At 21.7% G+C, this 11,456-nt stretch overlaps 2 protein-coding genes across 2 annotated transcripts; one reads left to right on the top strand and one right to left on the bottom strand.

The window, feature by feature from the left end:
- Positions 1–644: 644 nt before the first annotated feature.
- LOC102672538 lies at positions 645–7,032 on the top strand. The gene is made up of 9 exons (XM_006617168.1): positions 645–942; positions 4,421–4,539; positions 4,636–4,747; positions 4,830–4,957; positions 5,037–5,242; positions 5,408–5,703; positions 5,785–6,031; positions 6,358–6,549; positions 6,631–7,032. The coding sequence occupies exons 1-9, from the start codon at positions 885–887 to the stop codon at positions 6,731–6,733; spliced, it is 1,461 nt and encodes a 486-aa protein (XP_006617231.1). The 5' UTR covers positions 645–884; the 3' UTR covers positions 6,734–7,032.
- A 498-nt stretch (positions 7,033–7,530) lies between these two features.
- On the bottom strand, positions 7,531–8,775 carry LOC102672399 (NADH dehydrogenase [ubiquinone] 1 subunit C2). The gene is made up of 3 exons (XM_006617167.2): positions 8,399–8,775; positions 7,743–7,886; positions 7,531–7,651 (listed from the first exon to the last, which is right to left on the bottom strand). Exons 1-3 carry the CDS (start codon positions 8,571–8,573, stop codon positions 7,602–7,604), a joined length of 369 nt encoding a protein of 122 aa, XP_006617230.1. The 5' UTR covers positions 8,574–8,775; the 3' UTR covers positions 7,531–7,601.
- Between the last annotated feature and the right edge of the window lie 2,681 nt (positions 8,776–11,456).

Genomic DNA, 11,456 nt, shown 5'->3' with positions numbered 1-11,456 from the left:
TAACTAAAATTGAATTATAAATTATATATTATATATCTTTCATTGTATATATAATAATAAAATATATATTTATATATTTTTCAAATATTTAATATATTATAGTAAGAAATTTTTTATCTGTAATTTTTTATATATTAATTAAAAGTTTTAAAATATATTTAATTGTTTATTACTATTTTTAATAAATAATATTTTTTGTTTTTATTCCATTTTTGACCATTATTTTTATCATTATCATTATTATTATCAAATTTTAATTTATTTATATGTTGTGTACTATTATGTATATATTTTTCATGTATTTATGTTTATAAAATTATATAATATAATATAAATAAAGATAAGATTTTAAGAAATAAAAAAATAAATCATAAAAAACAGATAAAAAAATGTTATAATATTTAAATTACAATTAATTAAATAATTATAATTTTTCTCTTAAAACTTTTAATTTTCATGAATGGTTTACAGTAATAAAACTAATAAATTTTTAATAAAGAAAAAAATAAAAAAAAATTTTCATCAAGAAATTCGCCTCGAGATCATTCGAAAAATTTTTGAAAAATCGTCAAAAATCTGAACTTGCAGATACGAAACCACGGAATAATATAAAGGCGAATAAAAGCAAAGATTTCTCGAAGGAACGAGACGATGGTAGAAAGTGGTCAGCCAATGAGCTAAGAATGGTTCTTACCGTCTGGTCCCCGTAGTCCATGGCAGACACCATTGCTGGTAAATCCTGAGCAACAGTGTCGTGACACTTTCTTTTAGTGTCCGTCGATGACGAGTGTGTTCGCAGAAATTTACTTTCGGATGCAAGTGCTGTGTAAATTGAATCGATCTTTAAGAGAAGAGAATTGAAAAAAAGCAATTTTTCGTGAAGAATGATGTCGAAAAAAAATCAATTATTACTGTACGTCGTCGTGTCCATCATTGTTTCAGGTAGGAAAATATAGCTGCTCGTTTCAAAGAGAAATCGAATGAGAGATCAAATCCGTCGAACAATATAAAATTTCTAGCTCCTCCTATAGTGATTTTTCATCATTAAGAGAAATTTTGTGGTTTAAGATCTGTCAATAATCGCTTGATAATAAATTTTTAAGATTGCACGGATATGTGTAAGAAATTTATGTATTTATGAATTGTTCTTGTTTGCCTTGAGCAGGTTTTTGAATTGCAATCAATTTTATAAAAAAGGAATGAACAAGTTTGATTCTATCATATATTGTTGTTTTTATATTTTTCAATTTTTTAAATGTTAAATACAAATTGAAATTTTGATCATTCACATCTCTCATTTTGAAAAATCTTTTAATTACTAAAATAATCGAATCAATCAGTATAGTTGCTCAGATATATTAGAAATGTAATGTCGATGCAATAAAAGAATGACCTTCTGTGGACATTCTCTTAGAATTAATATTTTAGAATTAATAATTTGCAATTTCACAGTAAAAATCTTATAGTATTCTAACAAAAGAAGAGAATTAAATAAGAATAATAATTTTAATATTTAAAGTATGCAATTTAGTAACAAATTCATTGAAAACAAATAATTAAAAATTAATATTAATTTTGGACAAACACAATATATTATTTATAAATTGACATTGTCAATCTTATTAATCGAATTCAAGATTTCTTGACCTTTCGAAAGATTTTATTAATATTTTATTAATAAATTATATATCTAATACAATTTTTAAAATCAAACAAATTGAATAAAATTATTTATATTAACTATACATTCAAGAATAATCATTATATTCTAATAGAAATTCCGTTACTTCTTTATTTAATATATTTGATATTTCAAAATTTTTTAGTCAAAATAGATTAATGTATTTTATAAATAAATAATATAAATAAATATAAATAAAAAAGAAATATATAAATCTATCATAAATAAAAAATTAAAAAGTTATAAAAAAAGTTATAATATAAATAAGATATAAAAAAAAAGGATAATTTAATATTATTATGATAAATAATAAAGATATAATAAAGATATAATATTGATATAATAATGATATGATAATAATAAATCAATAATATAATATATATATATTAATTTAATTTAAAAAATTATTAGACGTTCATTTATTTTTATTTATAAAAATATCTTAACGAAATATAATCAAAAAATAGAATATTTAATGATATTAAATTATAATTATAATTATGATTTTTTAAATTGATTTTCAGAAAATAACTTAAATTTTAGTTATGCATATGAAACATTTGTATGTTAAAAATGATAAAAATTTTTAATTAATATTGAATTTGTTTTAAAGAAAATTCGTAAGAATCTTGTTGAGAGTTCATAAGATGCGCATTGGTATGTAAATATTTTTACGATAAATAAGATTTCCATGAAATGTTAAAAATTTCTTGTATTGTCATGGTGTAAATAAAGTTGACACAGATAAAATTCAAGAAGTCAGAGGAAGCAAAGAACCAACCAACATGCCGACACCAGAGAAGCGCCATTAAATTAGGTTCCCGGTCGGTGATTTCACTGCTGTTTACATAAGTTCAACGTTTACGTATATGGTGTACCGTATATTTGTGACAGTATGGGTGTACCATGGCCGATGGAAATCTTGCACCTGAACGATTTACCACAACGTCATTGCCAGAGCAGTACCTTCACTTTCCACTTAACTGCTAAATCCGATGCTTTTTGGCATCTGTGCACACGTGAAACTCGTTTCTATATGTATATATAACCTGTTCTGAAGATGATTAACTTTTATAAATATGCATGTTCGATTGGTATGGGCAACTTTGTAGAAAAAATTTTAATACTTGTATTGGAAAGACATACGATGCATCGCGACGACAGTCAATATATACTATAATAATATTAATAATATCGAAATATATCGACATAAATCGAAATAAAATAAAATAAATATATTTATCAATGAAATTTTGCATTTAAAAATTAAATAGCTATGATATTTTTTGAATAAATATATTGTGAATTCTTGAAATAAAATATTCCAAGTATAATCGACATTGTTCAGATATATTAATACGAAATGTAACAAAATAAAATCAAAACTTGTTATGTTAAAATTGTTCATGCCTAAATAAACTAACGTGCATTTAATGCTTATATTTATCATAAAATCGTAGATCTAAGATCTTCCTGGAATACTACTTTCTCCTGATAGTTCATCTGCACAAGATTTCAATGTGTTCGAATACGAATCTTCCTTCGTTGAATTAAATGCCTGACCACATGTAATTTCCTCATTCGTTGACTCGATCATAGCTACTTATTTACTTTTTCTTTCACTTTAAATATGTTCAACTTTTCCTTGAATTTTACGATTCGTTTTTTCGATATAAATAATATAAATAATGTAAAATATATGAAAAAATTAAATACAATGAATATCGAAATTTATAATATAATATGAATTATAAGAATTGCATTTAATTTAAATGAGAATTTTAAAAAATTTTTTAATTTTAAAAAATTTTATAAAATAAAAAAATAAACTTTACAATATACTTTGAATAAAAAAAATTTATCATCAAATATATAATTTCGTTTTAAAGATAAGTAGAAGTAGCATTACATTTGATCATATTTTTTTCAATTTGTTTGTAAAATAAAAAACATTTCTATAATTATAGATTTCTAGCACGATTATTGAATACGTCTTCAAGAATGCTGACATAGTAAATGACAATGTTTTTACTAACTAGACGATTAAAAGAAAAGATCAAGACTCGATTCAAAAACTCGATTCAAATTCCACAATTTGCATATTTTATTAGAGAATTTATTTTCTTAAATATAATTTTAGAATAGCGAATGATTAAATAAAATTTAAATTCTTGAAGTCTTATTTATTTAATAAAAAAAAAATTCAAAATTTAATTCTTTTTTATTAAAGAGAAAAATATATTGTGAATGATGCGAAATTTAATAAAATTTTATCGTTAGCAAAAAATAAGTATTTTATATTCAAGACAACTACCTAACATTTATAAGTCAATGTTGGACCTTGATCTTGCTATTGGTCCGTATATATATATCTAACATATATGAATATGCCTAATATTTCAATTTTCATTTTTACAAATACTATTTTATATATTTCTCTTTTTGATTCTTTTTCGGTAATTTATAAGATTTTAATCTTTTTTAATAAAACTATTTGTGTATTTTTTTTTTTAAACACGCATTTTTCCAAGAGAATTTTGTTGTTGCTTAATTTTAATATCTTTTTGAAAATATAAATATAAATATTTATTTTTTGTATTCATAATAATTCTGTGATCATGATTATATTGATCTTTCGAACTAATTTTAACTGTAATACAGAATTTTAAAAAATAAATCATATTAAATGTTTATGAACTTTTATCATATTTATTATGATAATATTATATAAATTTTTAGTTTGTGGACAGAAAAATGCAAAGAAAGATGAAGAAAGAAAAGATGAAGAGTTCAAATGTCCTGAAGGTCAAGGCAATGGTAATTTTGCAGACCCAGCAACATGTAGAAGATTTTATCAGGTGAATATACTTAAATTTAATAATATAATAATAAATATTTAATTATAAAATGATACAAATAATTTTCGATTAAATTTTTATATGTAATTTCAACAGTGCGTTGACGGGTACCCATATCTGAACAGGTGTCCATCAGGATTACATTTTGATGACATTAGTAAATTTTGCACTTTTAAAAATGAAGCTCGTTGTGGACCTATTGCTACAAGTGAATTTTTTTTTTTAATAATCATAAACTGAGTTAACTTTTGTTAATTTTATATTAATGTAAAATTTATTTTTAATACTAGCTCCAGCACCCATCACCGAACCACCAATTGATTTAGCAGAAAAATGTGATCCTGCAAACTGTCAGTTACCTTATTGTTTTTGCTCGAGAGATGGTACAATAATTCCTGGTGGTCTTCATCCAGATGAAGTACACATTCTTTTTTTTTTATTGTTTTTAATAATTACTTGTATGGAGATTTTATAATTTTTCAATTTTTTTATTTCAGACACCACAAATGATAATAATGACATTTGATGGAGCAATAAATCATAATAATTTTGATCATTATCAAAAGATATTTGCTACTGACCGATTAAATCCAAATAATTGCCCTTTGAAAGGCACATTCTTCATTTCTCATGAATATTGTAATTATAATATGGTTCAGAGTTTAGCACATGATGGACATGAAATTGCTACTGAAACTATATCGTAAATATTGGTTATTTTCTTTTTATTTTAAAGAGAAAGAAAAAAAAAAGAGAATGTATTATCTTATAAAATTCAATTTTTGTATCAATTACTTTTAATTTGTTACTTTATTAAGAAATTTTAAAAAATATATTGATGTTTATATGTATAGTATTTATTGCATAGATTACAAAAGGGATTAGAGGATAAAGGATATGAAGAATGGGTTGGAGAAATGATAGGAATGCGAGAAATACTTAAACATTTTAGCAATATTTCAATAAGTGAAATTGTGGGTATGAGAGCACCTTATTTAAAACCAGGTCGAAATACTCAATACAAAGTAGTGGAAGATTTTGGATACATATATGATAGTAGTATTGGAATTTCTCCATTAAAAGTACCAATTTGGCCATATACACTTGATTATAAAATTCCACATGAATGTAAAGCAGGCACATGTCCTACTAAATCATTTCCAGGTAATAAATATAATTTTACTTATTTTGTTATAAAATTCATAACATTTTAAAAAGAAAAACACATATTTCATTTATTTTTAGGGGTATGGGAATTACCACTTAATGCACATTATGTTGAAAGTTATGAAGGAGGACATTGTCCTTATTTGGATCAATGTGTGCTTCATAATCATGATCCTGAAGAAGTTTTTGAATGGTTACAAGAAGATTTTAACCGTTATTATGAACAAAATAGAGCACCATATATGATGCCTTTTCATACTAATTGGTTTCAAATAAAAGAACTTGAACGTGGACTATCAAAATTTCTTGATTGGGCAGTAACATTGTAAGTGATAAATAATCTTTACATCATAAAATTATATTTGATTTCATTGTTTTGTATTTAAAAATAATATATAGAGAAAAATTAAAACATTGTAAAAAAAATAAAAAAATTAAAAAACAATGTAATGAATAATTAATTTTATATCAAACTTACATTAAATAAGGAAAAGATATATTTAATATAAAAATATTTTTATTATTCCAGATACTTGTAATAAAAGGATATTTAATATAAAAAAAATAGAAATATTTAAATATAGAAATAATTTGTAGATTTTAATGTTTTTAGAAAATTTTTATAAATTATTAAAATAATTGTATTTACAGACCTGATGTATACTTCGTAACAGCCACTCAAGCATTAACATGGATAACTGATCCAAAACCGATAAAATCTTTGAATAATTTTGAAGGATGGTCATGTAAAAGGAAAGAAAATCTTCCTGGACCACCTTGTAACAATCCAAATAAATGTGCTTTAGATTTCAAACCTACAGAATCAAATTTTACTACTACAAGGTAAATAAATAACATATAATGAATATATTAAGTTATATCTAATATTTTTGAGCTTAAATAATAAAAAATATATGTTCATAGGTACCTAGAAACATGTAGGGAATGTCCTAATAAATATCCCTGGTTAGGAGATTCTAAAGGAACTGGATTATATAATGATAATTATAATCCTGAAAAAAAATAAAAATGTTTAAAACTTAGAATGATAATTAGAATTAATTCTTTTTGTTGTTGTTTATATGAATAAAATATATAAATATAAAATACATATGATAAATGTAAAAATTTTTCAATTTAAATGCAGTTCAACATATTTATAAAAACAAAGAATCTAAAAAAAAAAAAAAACTAAAAAAAATATAAATATTCTCAAAAATTTTCAAAATATTAATAAATTTGATAATATGATTTGATAAATACTTGTGCAATAAAATATACCTGTAACAGAACTGCAAATTAAAATATACTGAAATTACAAAGCTATTTTATTAACTTTAATTTTTACATAATGAATAATTTATTTCTTTTTTATATATTTATAAAAATTCATTATTACTTGTTTTATTTTATTTTATTTAACTATAAATAATATTTTATAAAATAATGCTAAATTTATTATTTTTTATTTTAAATTCTTTCTTTCAATTCATTTAATTTTTATTTATATAGAGAAAAAGAGGAATGAAATGTAAATTTTTTATTAAAAAAAAATATTAAAAATCATCCTTTAAAAATCATTTTAAAAATCATCCAAACAAAATTTTTTAAAAATTATTAAAAAATACAATAACGCACATCATGAAAAGAAAATAAAAATTTTTTTTTTGATGGGAAAGTTTTAAAAATATGATAATTTATCATTTTTTATGCAAAAATTTTAAAAAAATTCTGAAATAATTTGTTTTTTGTTCCTTATAGTTTAAAAGGAAATATTTAGGAAAAATTTACATAAGTGGTAAAAATAAACATGTTTTAATAGTATATTTCATTTTTTATTCACTATTTATAGAAAAAATTATGCTACATAATAAGAATGAACACATTACAGTTTTTTAACGACATGGAGTCCATGGTTCAAGAATATCTGCATATTTTTTATATTCTAAAATATTAAATTAAATAAATTTTTATAAATGTTATTTTTATAAATAGTTTTTAATTTAATAACACAAATTTTTATAATAAAATTTTACCTGGTTTAGGAAAATATTCTGGATGACGCATTATATAATCTCTTATTATTGCATCTTTCCTTGCAGATTTTATGTCAAACATAGTATGTACAATATATCCAAAAAGATTACCACACAAAAATCCAAGTAATATATAGGGTTTATCTAGCAATTAAATATTTAATTTTTAACATATTAATATCATATACATTAATATAAAAAATATAAAGAATGATATAAAAAAAAAAATTAGACTTCTTTAAAGAATATTAATATAAATAACCTGTTTTTAAAAACAATTAAAAATTAATAATTAATAACTCATTAAAATTAAAAAACTTTAATAAATTAAAAGATTATAAATCATATTTGATCAAAATTAAAATATATATATTATAATAATAATTTTTAGATATATTCGTTATGTTATTTGTAATAGTAATTAACAAAGAATAGCAAAGAACAAAAAAAATATAAAAAATATTTTTTGTCAAAATGTACATTTAATATCTTATTTTTATAAATAAATTTTTATAAATATTTTTATTTATAATTTTATAATTTTAAAAATAGAATTTATCACTATTATTTCAAAATATCCTGATAAAATAATTATTACTAGGTTAATGTTTATTAAGGTTAACTTATTGTAAAAATAATATAATTCACAAACGTACTAGCATATATAGGCTTTCTTTGAATTTTGTTTAATGTCACTTGTGCAATGGCACACGAAAATCCAGCAATTGGTGCTAAATAATATTTAAAAATATAGTTTGACTGATCTAATGGTGTAGGTTCAAGAAGATCAATTGCCCATTGAGCAGGAAAATTTTCCTCTTTCGCTTCCATCTATTCGTTTATTGATAGTTACTAGAGATCGCAAATAAATTATTATGAATTGTTATTCATAAACGAAATATATATATTTTAAAATCACAGTAACCATAACATACGTAACTTAACTATTTTAATCATATACTTTGCGCATACGCATACGAGTATCATCACGTGTTTACCTCGTCTGATTTAAAAAAAATCGAAAGAAAACCAAGTAACTGATACATTTTTAAAAAGTTAATATTTTCTATGAACAAATCTAATATATTAAATTACAATATTTGACTGTCATGATATTGATATCAATAATTCAAAAAAAGATTTTGATATTTAATAATCAAAAAAATATTACTTCAAGAAATAACTAGAAATGCAAAAAAAATTTTTTGAACGTCAAAAATATTTCTTTAAAATCACTTACAATATGTAACAATTGAATAGAATAGATTCTATTGAAATTCTAATCTATAAGTTGTACAATGAAATAAAATTAATCACAAATCGACATTATAAGTGTTATTCTAAAGTTCTAAAGTGTTATTAGAAGAAACTAATATAAATAATAAAACAAATAGAGACAAGAATGAAAGACAATAGAGACAAAAATAAAATGAAGTTAAAATATATTGATATCAACGCCACAAATAAAATATAAAAAGAAAGGATAAAAGACCTTGAAAAAAGATATAGTGTAAAAGTGAACTATTAACGCCATCTCTTGACATCTTTCTAAAAATAAATTTTAAAAATAAGAGATGGTGATCATTATCTTTTATTCTTTTACTATTTTTCTTTTTTTTCTTTTTTTCTCTAAAAAGAGATAAATTTTAGTATAAATATAATCATAAATTATATAATCATAAAGGATTGAGAAAACGATTTAAAGAATAAATATTCAGAATAAATATTTGAATAATAGACATCGAAATCAAATGAAAGAGTAAAAAAATTGATATTTTTATCTTTCGTTTCAATTTAGACATACTATAGCGGATATTAATATAGAAATTTTATATAAATAAATAAATTGAATTGCTGGTATTGTGTAGCTCTTAACTTAGTATCAATTTTTCTTAGAAATTAGTCTTTGTAAAATTCTAAAAGAAAATTTTTCAAAGAATAATTTATGAAAATTGATATAAATACCAGATTTTATTATAAGATGACTACGTATCTTAAGATCCGCCTAAAAAAAAAAAAATAAAAACAAAACATTAAAATAAATGTATAAATATTAAATAAAGGTAAAAAGTCAGAAAAATTAAGAGAACATTAAACAAAAAAAAAAAACAAATTAAATAAATCGGAAAAGTAAAAAATTAATTAAATTATTAGATTAGCATATATTAACATGAAAAAAGAAATTAATATAAAATTTAAATACATTAAAAAATCCTGAAATATAAAAGAATTATATTAATATAAAAATTATTTCTAATAATTAATATAATCAGTTTTTATATAATAATTAATACAATGATTATATATTAAAAATACAATTGAAATTATAATAAAAAATTAAATTCCACGTTGTCTATTATTGTCCCATGTTGTCTACCTTATAAATTATCTTAATCTAAACTTTAATACTAATATCTTAATACTAAGTATAAAATTTATTTGTAATACCTATATCAAGTACACTCTCCAATAGTTAAAACGAAAACATTAAAATACTATCATTTAAAATTTAATTTAAAAATAATGCTCAAAACACGAATATTTGAAAGGAAAATAGCGAGTCAACAGAAAAAAATGAATATTTGAAGAAGAAATGAAAACATATTCGATGGATAAAAAGAAAAAAAAAGGAATCACCGAATCATCGTCGTCATCACGACTCACATCAGACTTACGAGAGTCGATGAATAGACGATATTCGCCAATCGTGACCAGTCGAGAGTTACGACAGAGGTGTAGCAGTGGAACGACTTATGTCCCGGCGATTCAGCAACAAGCAAAGGATAAATCCTTGATCATCGAATCCGAATTACGAAGACGACCAAACTATGATCCAATACTAATCGATCAAAACGCGGATCCTTGACTAATCACTGAGAGTAGAGCAATGCCTCTTGCCACCACAATTGCATGTAATTGATGATTGACTTGACATAAGTTTGATGAAAAAAACAATAATAACAACAAAATTAAAAATAAGAATAAATTGAAAAAAAAAATAAGAAATGAATCGAATAATTATAATGGAATGGAAAGTCGACGAATATAATAAAAATAAAAAAAAGAATATAAGTGAGAGAGAAGAATTAATTACAAGAATTAAGAATTTTTATTTATCATTTTAAGTTAAGAGAGTATATTTTGATGCGAAATGCGCTTAAGATCTTAATCTAAGTAATATAATTTATTAACTTATTTTACTAATACTTACAATCTAGTCTATATGATTGAAATTAAAGGGATAATTAAAGGGAATCAAGTGCAAGATTCAGACTGGATTGTACTTCTTGGCATCGCTTTTCAAAAACTATCACTGATAAAATATATCTTATATTTCTAAATTTAAAATATTTCGAAAAATTTTTAACGATATATTTGTAAAATAGTTTTTAAATTTTGGAAAGTGATGCCAATTACGGGTCTCATTGATGAGGTGACTATTGAGATCCATATATAGAAAATAATATTATAGAAAATAAAAAAATGAACAAATAATTAAATAATTTAATGAATATATAAAGAGATAAATAATTAATTAAAGCCATGCTAAAATATTTTTATTACTTTTTTTATACAAAGAATATTTATAAAATAACTATTAATGGATTTATAATATAGTAAGTTTTAATTTTTTTATTTATGTATATTAATAATTTATTAATTATTATGTTGCAAAAAATAATTATGAAGGAGCCATAAATGCATAATATGTAA

This window comes from Apis dorsata, unplaced genomic scaffold, assembly GCF_000469605.1.
Source record: "Apis dorsata unplaced genomic scaffold, Apis dorsata 1.3 scaffold_293, whole genome shotgun sequence".
NCBI classification, from domain to species: domain Eukaryota; kingdom Metazoa; phylum Arthropoda; class Insecta; order Hymenoptera; family Apidae; genus Apis; species Apis dorsata.
This window is presented reverse-complemented; position numbering and strand designations above follow the sequence as displayed.

Bases quoted from the DNA above. Each gene is read 5' to 3' on its own strand.
- LOC102672538 (XM_006617168.1), top strand. From the start codon at position 885: ATGATGTCGAAAAAAAATCAATTATTACTGTACGTCGTCGTGTCCATC. The intron at 943-4,420 runs GTAGGAAAATAT...ATAAATTTTTAG, and splicing joins CGTGTCCATCATTGTTTCAG to TTTGTGGACAGAAAAATGCA. The intron at 6,032-6,357 runs GTAAGTGATAAA...TTGTATTTACAG, and splicing joins CTTGATTGGGCAGTAACATT to ACCTGATGTATACTTCGTAA.
- LOC102672399 (XM_006617167.2), bottom strand. From the start codon at position 8,573: ATGGAAGCGAAAGAGGAAAATTTTCCTGCTCAATGGGCAATTGATCTT. The intron at 7,887-8,398 runs GTACGTTTGTGA...TTTAATTGCTAG, and splicing joins AAGAAAGCCTATATATGCTA to ATAAACCCTATATATTACTT. The intron at 7,652-7,742 runs GTAAAATTTTAT...TTAATATTTTAG, and splicing joins AGAATATTTTCCTAAACCAG to AATATAAAAAATATGCAGAT.